The sequence below is a fragment of the Oncorhynchus masou genome, unplaced genomic scaffold, assembly GCF_036934945.1.
Source record: "Oncorhynchus masou masou isolate Uvic2021 unplaced genomic scaffold, UVic_Omas_1.1 unplaced_scaffold_6485, whole genome shotgun sequence".
Classification (NCBI taxonomy): Eukaryota; Metazoa; Chordata; class Actinopteri; order Salmoniformes; family Salmonidae; genus Oncorhynchus; species Oncorhynchus masou.
In genome coordinates this window covers 4,130-17,783 of record NW_027012923.1, presented here as the reverse complement: position 1 = coordinate 17,783, position 13,654 = coordinate 4,130, and the positions used below count along the sequence as shown (strand labels likewise).

The 13,654-nt window shown below is 45.0% G+C and overlaps 1 protein-coding gene across 1 annotated transcript; it reads right to left on the bottom strand.

Annotated features, from left to right (window-relative positions):
• Positions 1-182: 182 nt before the first annotated feature.
• On the bottom strand, positions 183-12,911 carry LOC135536670 (sideroflexin-1-like; the record flags this gene model as incomplete). The annotated part of the gene is made up of 6 exons (XM_064962924.1): positions 183-251; positions 2,428-2,477; positions 2,690-2,817; positions 3,160-3,245; positions 3,622-3,697; positions 12,813-12,911. Coding segments are annotated over 6 exons (493 nt in total), but the record flags the coding sequence as incomplete, so codon positions are not given.
• Between the last annotated feature and the right edge of the window lie 743 nt (positions 12,912-13,654).

Here is a 13,654-nt window from a genome sequence, read left to right as displayed (position 1 = left end):
ACAGTATATGTTACGGGTGCTTCACAGCGTTTGTTCATCAACAGTCCAAATGGTGGTTTATCAACAGTCCAAATGGTGGTTTATCAACAGTCCAAATGGTGGTTTATCAGCAGTCCAAATGGTGGTTTATCAACAGTCCAAATGGTGGTTTATCAGCAGTCCAAATGGTGGTTTATCAGCAGTCCATTGCTGGCCACTTACCAGAATCCCACCAAGACCACTTGAATAGGTGCACTCATCCACGGGAACTTCTGAAAAGACCAGAAAACAATGAGACAAACAAAGGGACACATTCCACTCCTCTGAAATGGCTTCCTCTGTTCTGTCCTATTTCCTCACACTGACTGATCACTGAAAGGGCTGGAGTGCAATAGGCAATATGCCTGAGGGCTATAGTTTAGTAGGCACTATTTTGTTTCTACCTATCCAGTTAGTTTGAATCAGGATGAGGAAATAGAGCATTTGGACTTAGCAGTCTTCTAGACACGGTCAGCAGGCTACGGAGGGTTAGGGTTAGGCCTCACACAACACAGCCACAGGCCATTATATATATACACTGTCTCTAGTATAGCCACTTATCAAAAGGTTGACTGCCGCCACGGATACTGAAAGTAAGGTTGACTGCCGCCACGGATACATGAAAGTAAGGCTGACTGCCGCCACGGATACGCAGAGTAAGCGTTGACTGCCGCCACGGATACGAAAGTAAGGTTGACTGCCGCCACGGATACTGAAAGTAAGTGTTGACTGCCGCCACGGATACGGAAAGTAAGGCTGACTGCCGCCACGGATACGAGAATGTAAGGCTGACTGCCGCCACGGATATCGAAAGTAAGGTTGACTGCCGCCACGGATAATGAAAGTAGGTTGACTGCCGCCACGGATACAGAAAGTAAGGTTGACTGCCGCCACGGATACGGAATGTAAGGTTGACTGCCGCCACGGATACGCAGAAAGTAAGGTTGACTGCCGCCACGGATACAGAATGTAAGGTTGACTGCCGCCACGGATACGAAAGTAAGGTTGACTGCCGCCACGGATACGAGAATGTAAGGTTGACTGCCGCCACGGATACGAATGTAAGGTTGACTGCCGCCACGGATACGAAAGTAAGCGTTGACTGCCGCCACGGATACGAAAGTAAGGCTGACTGCCGTCACGGATACGAAAGTAAGGTTGACTGCCGCCACGGATACGAGAAAGTAAGGTTGACTGCCGCCACGGATACGAAAGTAAGGTTGACTGCCGCCACGGATAACGAGCAAGTAAGGTTGACTGCCGCCACGGATACGAGAAAGTAAGGTTGACTGCCGGCCACGGATACGAAAGTAAGGTTGACTGCCGCCACGGATACGAGAAGGTAAGGTTGACTGCCGCCACGGATACGAGCAAGTAAGGTTGACTGCCGCCACGGATAATGCAGCAAGTAAGGCTGACTGCCGCCACGGATACGAGCAAGTAAGGTTGACTGCAGCCACGGATAATGAGCAAGTAAGGTTGACTGCCGCCACGGATAATGAAAGTAAGTGTTGACTGCCGCCACGGATACTGAAAGTAAGGTTGACTGCCGCCACGGATACTGAAAGTAAGGTTGACTGCCGCCACGGATAACGAAAGTAAGGTTGACTGCCGCCACGGATAATGAAAGTAAGGTTGACTGCCGCCACGGATACTGAAAGTAAGGTTGACTGCCGCCACGGATACGAAAGTAAGGTTGACTGCCGCCACGGATAGCGAAAGTAAGGTTGACTGCCGCCACGGATAATGAAAGTAAGGTTGACTGCCGGCCACGGATAATGAAAGTAAGGTTGACTGCCGCCACGGATACTGAAAGTAAGGTTGACTAGCCGTCACGGATACTGAAAGTAAGGCTGACTGCCGCCACGGATAGTGAAAGTAAGGTTGACTGCCGCCACGGATAATGAATGTAAGGTTGACTGCCGCCACGGATACTGAATGTAAGGTTGACTGCCAGCCACGGATACGAAAGTAAGGTTGACTGCCGCCACGGATACTGAAAGTAAGGTTGACTGCCGCCACGGATAATGAAAGTAAGGTTGACTGCCGCCACGGATACGAAGTGTAAGCGTTGACTGCCGCCACGGATACGAGAATGTAAGGTTGACTGCCGTGCCACGGATACGAAAGTAAGGCTGACTGCCGCCACGGATACGGAATGTAAGGTTGACTGCCGCCACGGATACTGAATGTAAGTGTTGACTGCCGCCACGGATACAGAAAGTAAGGTTGACTGCCGCCACGGATACGAGAAAGTAAGGCTGACTGCCGTCACGGATACGAGAAAGTAAGGCTGACTGCCGTCACGGATACGAGAAAGTAAGGCTGACTGCCGTCACGGATACGAGAAAGTAGGTAAATATGTGAACATACATGAACAGACAAAATGCTAAATGATGTGAATAATACCTTCAGGAAGGCTTTCTTTTCCAAGGTGTTCATTAAAAATGGAGGGATAGCTGAAAAACAAAATGGTAATATAAAATGTTAATCCTTTATAAATGTTTATTCATACATCATAATCAACCTATACAAATATGATCTTTCACCTGATAACATGGTGGATTTCAAGCTTTTATCATTTCCAGTGTATCATATGGAGTTGCCAGGTTGGAGTCACAGATTGCATGGGTTGCCAGATTGGTTCTAAAGCCTATTGTGTAATACGTACCCATTCCAGGAGAGGCCATGAGGATTCGAGACACCACCACCTGAGAGATAGCCTGCTTAGCGGCGGTCGTTGACTCTCCTAACCGGTTGTCGTTCTCGTCGGTTATCGGAATGCCGTGTTTCAGTTCCCTGGACAAAAGTTGAAGAAGAAAAGTAAACATCTATTAAACTATTATCTTTCTGTTGAAAGACCTTATAGAAACTGGCATTGATGATAAAGACCCTTTCTGTTGAAAGACCTTGTCCAAGTTGTAGAAAGAAAAATGTAAATAAGCAATGAGTGATATATGCTATAGAAAAAAAACAATTTAAAAAGGAGAGAATTGAGCATTGTAGTAATCTAAACAACATTTCAAACATTTAACACTATAGATTAGTAGAGAATTTAGAAGAAAAACACTTAAAATGCTGAATGCATATTTGCAAAGACATACTTTCAAGCAGAAGGTGGTACAGGCTAGTTGGTCTTACCGTTGCCTCATGAGAGGGATGTTGATGCAGTTCGCAGCAGCAACAGCGGCGAAGGGAACTAACCTCCCTACGAGGGGAGATATGTGCTGGACAACAACAAAAGGTTGGAGTTAAATAGACAGACATGAGTTGAATTGATCTATACATTCTAATATTTTCCAAAAGCTTTTAGCTCTTTGTGTATGTCATGATGGTTATGATGAGTGACATTTGTTTCCACAATGGGAATACCGTATGAAATACACAACATTAACTCTCACTTTCAACACATTGACTAACCAGCAAAGCAGATAGCAGAAATAAAATTACAGACTACTTTATTCGTATTACACCACTTATTCACTATTTTGGACATGATAACTACTATGATATGACTTAGAGAATATGTTTGGATAAATATTCTCCTTTGTGATGGTTGATGGTAAATGAATGAATGAGAACAGGGTTTCAGTGGGTTAATACCTTTGTTAGTGCATTTAGTCCTAGAGCCGTGGCTACTGCCCCTGTGGTAGCAGATACATAGGCTGTGCCAAGCTGACTGCAAACGAGAGACGCATTCAGAAATTCACAGTCATATTATCCAAACCACAAAATATTACAGGGTTAATAGGTATCAGAAACACACAAGACAAAAAAACCTACCAGAGCAACATCAGCTAAAAAATTATATAGAACAGGGCTATTCAACTGGCGTGCCAGATTCGGCCCGTTTATTCATTTAGACTGGCCCTTTGATCAATTCTGATCATTAACAAAATATCTGAAAATAAATCCTCGTCAGAATCCGACGTTCCGGGTCAAAATGACAAGAACTATGGTGGATGTCTATAGTGTGGTTTCTATGACTACGGTGGTTGTCTGTAGTGTGGTTTCTATGACTACGGTGGATGTCTATAGTGTGGTTTCTATCACTATGGTGGTTTCTATCACTACGGTAGTTGTCTATAGTGTGGTTTCTATGACTACGGTGGTTGTCTATAGTGTGGTTTCTATCACTACGGAGGATGTCTATAGTGTGGTTTCTATGACTTCGGTGGTTGTCTATAGTGTGGTTTCTAGCACTACGGTGGTTTCCATGACTACGGTGGTTGTCTACAGTGTGGTTTCTATGACTACGGTGGTTGTCTATAGTGTGGTTTCTATCACTACGGAGGATGTCTATAGTGTGGTTTCTATGACTACGGTGGATGTCTATAGTGTGGTTTCTATGACTACGGTGGTTGTCTATAGTGTGGTTTCTATGACTATGGTGGTTTCTATCACTACGGTAGTTGTCTATAGTGTGGTTTCTATGACTTCGGTGGTTGTCTATAGTGTGGTTTCTAGCACTACGGTGGTTTCCATGACTACGGTGGTTGTCTACAGTGTGGTTTCTATGACTACGGTGGTTGTCTATAGTGTGGTTTCTATGACTATGGTGGTTTCTATCACTACGGTAGTTGTCTATAGTGTGGTTTCTATGACTTCGGTGGTTGTCTATAGAGTGGTTTCTAGCACTACGGTGGTTTCCATGACTACGGTGGTTCTCTACAGTGTGGTTTCTATGACTACGGTGGTTGTCTATAGTGTGGTTTCTATCACTACGGAGGATGTCTATAGTGTGGTTTCTATGACTACGGTGGATGTCTATAGTGTGGTTTCTATGACTACGGTGGTTGTCTATAGTGTGGTTTCTATGACTATGGTGGTTTCTATCACTATGGTAGTTGTCTATAGTGTGGTTTCAATGACTTCGGTGGTTGTCTATAGTGTGGTTTCTAGCACTACGGTGGTTTCCATGACTACGGTGGTTGTCTACAGTGTGGTTTCTATGACTACGGTGGTTGTCTATAGTGTGGTTTCTATGACTACGGTGGATGTCTATAGTGTGGTTTCTATGACTACGGTGGTTGTCTATAGTGTGGTTTCTATGACTACGGTGGTTGTCTATAGTGAGGTTTCTATGACTACAGTGGTTGTCTAAAGTGTGGTTTCTATGACTACGGTGGTTGTCTATAGTGTGGTTTCTTTGACTACGGTAGTTGTCTATAGTGTGGTTTCTATGACTACGGTGGATGTCTAAAGTGTGGTTTCTATGACTATGGTGGTTTCTATCACTACGGTAGTTGTCAATAGTGTGGTTTCTAGCACTACGGTGGTTTCTGTCACTAGGGTGGTTGTCTATAGTGTGGTTTCTATCACTGCGGTGGTTTCTATCACTACGGTGGTTGTCTGTAGTGTGGTTTCTATCACTATGGTGTCACTTGGCTCTGTCATAACCTGTCATAACCTCACATGGTCTCTCCTATCATTGCTATGCAGACGACACACAATTAATCTTCTCCTTTCCCCCTTCTGATGACCAGGTGGCGAATCGCATCTCTGCATGTCTGGCAGACATATCAGTGTGGATGACGGATCACCACCTCAAGCTGAACCTCGGCAAGACGGAGCTGCTCTTCCTCCCGGGGAAGGACTGCCCGTTCCATGATCTCGCCATCACGGTTGGCAACTCCATTGTGTCCTCCTCCCAGAGCGCTAAGAACCTTGGCGTGATCCTGGACAACACCCTGTCGTTCTCAACTAACATCATGGCGGTGGCCCGTTCCTGTAGGTTCATGCTCTACAACATCCGCAGAGTACGACCCTGCCTCACACAGGAAGCGGCGCAGGTCCTAATCCAGGCACTTGTCATCTCCCGTCAGGATTACTGCAACTCGCTGTTGGCTGGGCTCCCTGCCTGTGCCATTAAACCCCTACAACTCATCCAGAACGCCGCAGCCCGTCTGGTGTTCAACCTTCCCAAGTTCTCTCACGTCACCCCGCTCCTCCGCTCTCTCCACTGGCTTCCAGTTGAAGCTCGCATCCGCTACAAGACCATGGTGCTTGCCTACGGAGCTGTGAGGGGAACGGCACCGCAGTACCTCCAGGCTCTGATCAGGCCCTACACCCAAACAAGGGCACTGCGTTCATCCACCTCTGGCCTGCTCGCCTCCCTACCACTGAGGAAGTACAGTTCCCGCTCAGCCCAGTCAAAACTGTTCGCTGCTCTGGCCCCCAATGGTGGAACAAACTCCCTCACGACGCCAGGACAGCGGAGTCAATCACCACCTTCCGGAGACACCTGAAACCCCACCTCTTCAAGGAATACCTAGGATAGGATAAGTAATCCTTCTCACCCCCCCCTTAAATGATTTAGATGCACTATTGTAAAGTGGCTGTTCCACTGGATGTCAGAAGGTGAATTCACCAATTTGTAAGTCGCTCTGGATAAGAGCGTCTGCTAAATGACTTAAATGTAAATGTAACTATGGTGGTTTCTATGACTACGGTGGTTGTCTATAGTGTGGTTTCTATCAGTACGGTGGTTGTCTATAGTGTGGTTTCTATCACTACGGTGGTTTCTATGACTACAGTGGATGTCTATAGTGTGGTTTCTATCACTACGGTGGTTTCTATCAATATGGTGGATGTCTATAGTGTGGTTTCTATCACTACGGTGGTTTCTATCACTAGGGTGGTTGTCTATAGTGTGGTTTCTATCACTACGGTGGTTTCTATCACTACGGTGGTTGTCTGTAGTGTGGTTTCTATGACTACGGTGGTTGTCTGTAGTGTGGTTTCTATGACTACGGTGGATGTCTATAGTGTGGTTTCTATCACTACGGTGGTTGTCTATAGTGTGGTTTCTATGACTACGGTGGTTGTCTATAGTGTGGTTTCTAGCACTACGGTGGTTTCTATCACTACGGTGGTTGTCTATAGTGTGGTTTCTATGACTACGGTGGTTGTCTATAGTGTGGTTTCTATGACTACGGTGGTTGTCTATAGTGTGGTTTCTATGACTACGGTGGATGTCTATAGTGTGGTTTCTATCACTATGGTGGTTTCTATCACTACGGTGGTTGTCTATAGTGTGGTTTCTATGACTACGGTGGTTGTCTATAGTGTGGTTTCTAGCACTACGGTGGTTTCTATCACTACGGTGGTTGTCTATAGTGTGGTTTCTATGACTACGGTGGTTGTCTATAGTGTGGTTTCTATGACTATGGTGGTTGTCTATAGTGTGGTTTCTATCACTACGGTGGATGTCTATAGTGTGGTTTCTATCACTACGGTGGTTGTCTGTAGTGTGGTTTCTATCACTATGGTGGTTGTCTATAGTGTGGTTTCTATGACTATGGTGGTTGTCTATAGTGTGGTTTCTATCACTACGGTGGTTGTCTATAGTGTGGTTTCTATCACTACAGTGGTTGTCTATAGTGTGGTTTCTATCACGCTTGGATTGCGTCCTACCTGACAGGTCGCTCCTACCAGGTGGCGTGGCGAGAATCTGTCTCCTCGCCACGCGCTCTCACCAATGGTGTCCCCCAGGGCTCTGTTCTAGGCCCTCTCCTATTCTCGCTATACACCAAGTCACTTGGCTCTGTCATAACCTCACATGGTCTCTCCTATCATTGCTATGCAGACGCACACACAATTAATCTTCTCCTTTCCCCCTTCTGATGACCAGGTGGCGAATCGCATCTCTGCATGTCTGGCAGACATATCAGTGTGGATGACGGATCACCACCTCAAGCTGAACCTCGGCAAGACGGAGCTGCTCTTCCTCCCGGGGAAGGACTGCCCGTTCCATGATCTCGCCATCACGGTTTGATAACTCCATTGTGTCCTCCTCCCAGAGCGCTAAGAACCTTGGCGTGATCCTGGACAACACCCTGTCGTTCTCAACTAACATCATGGCGGTGGCCCGTTCCTGTAGGTTCATGCTCTACAACATCCGCAGAGTACGACCCTGCCTCACACAGGAAGCGGCGCAGGTCCTAATCCAGGCACTTGTCATCTCCCGTCAGGATTACTGCAACTCGCTGTTGGCTGGGCTCCCTGCCTGTGCCATTAAACCCCTACAACTCATCCAGAACGCCGCAGCCCGTCTGGTGTTCAACCTTCCCAAGTTCTCTCACGTCACCCCGCTCCTCCGCTCTCTCCACTGGCTTCCAGTTGAAGCTCGCATCCGCTACAAGACCATGGTGCTTGCCTACGGAGCTGTGAGGGGAACGGCACCGCAGTACCTCCAGGCTCTGATCAGGCCCTACACCCAAACAAGGGCACTGCGTTCATCCACCTCTGGCCTGCTCGCCTCCCTACCACTGGAGGAAGTACAGTTCCCGCTCAGCCCAGTCAAAACTGTTCGCTGCTCTGGCCCCCCAATGGTGGAACAAACTCCCCTCACGACGCCAGGACAGCGGAGTCAATCACCACCTTCCGGAGACACCTGAAACCCCACCTCTTCAAGGAATACCTAGGATAGGATAAGTAATCCTTCTCACCCCCCCTTAAATGATTTAGATGCACTATTGTAAAGTGGCTGTTCCACTGGATGTCAGAAGGTGAATTCACCAATTTGTAAGTCGCTCTGGATAAGAGCGTCTGCTAAATGACTTAAATGTAAATGTAACTATGGTGGTTTCTATGACTACGGTGGTTGTCTATAGTGTGGTTTCTATCAGTACGGTGGTTGTCTATAGTGTGGTTTCTATCACTACGGTGGTTTCTATGACTACAGTGGATGTCTATAGTGTGGTTTCTATCACTACGGTGGTTTCTATCAATATGGTGGATGTCTATAGTGTGGTTTCTATCACTATGGTGGTTTCTATCACTAGGGTGGTTGTCTATAGTGTGGTTTCTATCACTACGGTGGTTTCTATCACTATGGTGGTTGTCTGTAGTGTGGTTTCTATGACTACGGTGGTTGTCTGTAGTGTGGTTTCTATGACTACGGTGGATGTCTATAGTGTGGTTTCTATCACTATGGTGGTTTCTATCACTACGGTGGTTGTCTATAGTGTGGTTTCTATGACTACGGTGGTTGTCTATAGTGTGGTTTCTAGCACTACGGTGGTTTCTATCACTACGGTGGTTGTCTATAGTGTGGTTTCTATGACTACGGTGGTTGTCTATAGTGTGGTTTCTATGACTACGGTGGTTGTCTATAGTGTGGTTTCTATGACTACAGTGGTTGTCTATAGTGTGGTTTCTAGCACTACGGTGGTTGTCTATAGTGTGGTTTCTATGACTACGGTGGTTGTCTATAGTGTGGTTTCTATGACTACGGTGGTTGTCTATAGTGTGGTTTCTATGACTACGGTGGTTTCTATCACTATGGTGGTTGTCTGTAGTGTGGTTTCTATCCCTACGGTGGTTGTCTATAGTGTGGTTTCTATCACTACGGTTGTTGTCTATAGTGTGGCTTCTATCACTACAGTGGTTGTCTATAGTGTGGTTTCTAGCAATACAGTGGTTGTCTATAGTGTGGTTTCTATCACTACGGTGGTTGTCTATAGTGTGGTTTCTATGACTATGGTGGTTGTCTATAGTGTGGTTTCTATCACTATGGTGGTTGTCTATAGTGTGGTTTCTATCACTATGGTGGTTGTCTATAGTGTGGTTTCTATCACTACGGTGGATGTCTATAGCGTGGTTTCTATCACTATGGTGGTTGTCTGTAGTGTGGTTTCTATCACTATGGTGGTTGTCTATAGTGTGGTTTCTATGACTACGGTGGATGTCTGTAGTGTGGTTTCTAGCACTACGGTGGTTGTCTATAGTGTGGTTTCTATCAGTACGGTGGTTGTCTATAGTGTGGTTTCTATCACTACGGTGGTTTCTATGACTACGGTGGATGTCTGTAGTGTGGTTTCTATCACTACGGTGGTTTCTATCACTACGGTGGTTTCTATCAATATGGTGGTTGTCTGTAGTGTGGTTTCTATCACAACGGTGGTTTCTATCACTAGGGTGGTTGTCTATAGTGTGGTTTCTATGACTATGGTGGTTGTCTGTAGTGTGGTTTCTATGACTACGGTGGTTGTCTGTAGTGTGGTTTCTATCACTACAGTGGTTGTCTGTAGTGTGGTTTCTATGACTATGGTGGATGTCTGTAGTGTGGTTTCTATCACTACGGTGGTTGTCTATATTGTGGTTTCTATCACTACAGTGGTTTCTATCACTATGGTGGTTGTCTATAGTGTGGTTTCTATCACTACGGTGGTTGTCTGTAGTGTGGTTTCTATCACTACGGTGGTTGTCTGTAGTGTGGTCTCTATCACTACGGTGGTTTCTATCACTAAGGTGGTTGTCTATAGTGTGGTTTCTATCACTATGGTGGTTGTCTATAGTGTGGTTTCTATCACTACGGTGGTTGTCTGTGGTGTGGTTTCTATCACTATGGTGGTTGTCTATAGTGTGGTTTTTATCACTACGGTGGTTTCTATCACTACGACGGTTCTCTATAGTGTGGTTTCTATCACTACGGTGGATGTCTATCGTGTGGTTTCTATGACTACGGTGGTTGTTTATAGTGTGATTTCTATCACTACGGTGGTTTCTATCACTACGGTGGTTGTCTATAGTGTGGTTTCTATGACGATGGTGGTTGTCTATAGTGTGGTTTCTATCATTACGGTGGTTGTCTATTGTGTGGTTTCTATCACTACGGTGGTTGTCTGTGGTGTGGTTTCTATCACTATGGTGGTTGTCTATAGTGTGGTTTCTATCACTACGGTGGTTGTCTGTGGTGTGGTTTCTATCACTATGGTGGTTGTCTATAGTGTGGTTTTTATCACTACGGTGGTTTCTATCACTACGACGGTTCTCTATAGTGTGGTTTCTATCACTACGGTGGATGTCTATCGTGTGGTTTCTATGACTACGGTGGTTGTTTATAGTGTGATTTCTATCACTACGGTGGTTTCTATCACTACGGTGGTTGTCTATAGTGTGGTTTCTATGACGATGGTGGTTGTCTATAGTGTGGTTTCTATCATTACGGTGGTTGTCTATAGTGTGGTTTCTATCACTCCAGTGGTTGTCTATAGTGTGGTTTCTATCACTCCAGTGGTTGTCTATAGTGTGGTTTCTATGACTATGGTGGTTGTCTATAGTGTGGTTTCTATCACTACGGTGTTTGTCTATAGTGTGGTTTCTATCACTATGGTGGTTGTCTATAGTGTGGTTTCTATGACGATGATGGTTGTCTGTAGTGTGGTTTCTATCACTACGGTGGTTGTCTATAGTGTGGTTTCTATCACTCCAGTGGTTGTCTATAGTGTGGTTTCTATCACTATGGTGGTTGTCTATAGTGTGGTGTCTAGCACTATGGTGGTTGTCTATAGTGTGGTTTCTATCACTATGGTGGTTGTCTATAGTGTGGTTTCTATCACTACGGTGGTTGTCTATAGTGTGGTTTCTATCACTATGGTGGTTGTCTATAGTGTGGTTTCTATCACTATGGTGGTTGTCTATAGTGTGGTTTCTATCACTATGGTGGTTGTCTATAGTGTGGTTTCTATCACTACGGTGGTTGTCTATAGTGTGGTTTCTATCACCACGGTGGTTGTCTATAGTGTGGTTTCTATCACTACGGTGGTTGTCTATAGTGTGGTTTCTATCACTACAGTGGATGTCTGTAGTGTGGTTTCTAGTGCCTATGTGGCAGGTTGATTTTTTCTTCATGTGAATTTATCTCTATCGTTTGAACAATTTAAGCTACAAAAGTATGTGGACACCCCTTCAAATCAGTTGAGTCGGCTGACGGGTGTATAAAATCAAGCACCCAGCCATGCAATCTCCATAGATAAACATTGGCAGTAGAATGAAGAGCTCAATGACTTTTAACATGGCACTGTCATAGGATGCCAACTTTCCAATAAGTCAGTTCGTAAAATGACCTGCCCTGCTAGAGCAGCCCCGGTGAAATGTGCGTACTGTTATTGGGAAGTGGGAACATCTAGGAGCAAAAGGCTCAGCCGTGAAGTGGTAGGCCACACAGCTCACAGAATGGGGTAGCACGTAAACATCATCTGTCTTCGGTTGTAACACTCACTACCCAGTTCCAAACTGCCTCTGTAAGCAACGTCAGTACAATAACTGTTCGTTAGGACCTTCATGAAATGGGTTTCCATGGCCGAGCAGCCGCACACAAGCCTAAGATCACCATGCACAATAACCTCAACCCCATCGAACACCTTTGGGATGAATTGGATCGCCGACTGCGAGCCAGGACTAAATGGCCCAACATCAGTGCCCGATCTCACAAATGCTCGAGGCTGAATGGAAGAAACTACCCTCAGCAACGTTCCAACATCAAATGGAAACCCATCACAGAAGAGTCGATGCTGTTATAGCAACAAAGGTGGGAGGGGGGGGGGGCAACTCCATATTGATGCCAATGTTCAACGAGCAGGTGTCCATATACTTTTGGTCATGTAGTGTATTGTTGTATTAAATTACTGAGATGCTCAGTTTTCAGACGATTTTCAAATTACCTAATTACTTTTAAGAGACATTTAATACATTTTAATGATTATCAAATGTTTTGGTTGCCACCTCGACTCTAGCTGGTTGAGAACATTTAATTTTAAGACAAGTAATTTATTGGTGTGTGTATGGCTTTATATATATAAAAAAGCCTAACACACACACACCAATAAATTACTTATATATATATATATATATATATATATTTACACACAGAATAATAATTACACATGGAAAATGTCTGGTCCCCCTGCAATCAAACTCTTTTTTTGTTTGTTTTTACACATCTGGCCCCTGTAAGAATATAAAAGTAGTTGAATATCCCTGATATAGAATCTATAAAACCAACTTACTTGACTGAGAGAGGAGCATCTCCACTCCTATTGGTGTAGTTGACTATTGCATTGAAGGACTGATTGATCCATTGCCATAAGACTACAGCTGGAGTTGTCCTGAGAGAGAGAGAGAGAGAGAGAGAGAGGACACTTCAATAAGACTACAACTGGAGTTGTCCTGAGGAGAGAGAGAGAGAGAGGACACTTCAATAAGACTACAGCTGGAGTTGTCCTGAGGGGGGGAGAGAGAGAGAGAGAGAGAGAGAGAGAGAGAGAGAGAGAGAGAGAGAGAGAGAGAGAGAGAGAGAGAGAGAGAGAGAGAGAGAGAGAGAGAGAGAGGACACTTCAATAAGACTACAGCTGGAGTTGTCCTGAGGAGAGAGAGAGACACTTCAATTAGACTATAGCTGGAGTTGTCCTCAGAGGGAGGGGGGGGCGCTATGGAACACAAAGCTTTTACTATCTCATCCTGGAATATACAAGGTCTGAGGTCATCTGCCTTTGGCCTAAAGAGCAGGAACAAGACTTTATCTAAGAAATTAGAAATACAGACATTGTCATCCTACAAGAAACATGGTAATATATATAATATATATATATGGTATAGAGGAGATGAACCCACTGGTTGCCCTCTAGGTTACAGAGAGGTTACAGGTGGTCCCATCCACCAAACTACCAGGTGTGAAACAGGGTAGAGACTCAGGTGGTATGCTAATTTAATATAGAGCAGACCTAACCCACTCTAGTATATTAGTCAAAACAAGAACATTATACATCTTGCTAGAAATGAATAAGGAAATGATCTGAGATAAAAATGTCCTCATGTGTGCTACCTATATCCCCCCAATAGAATCCCCATA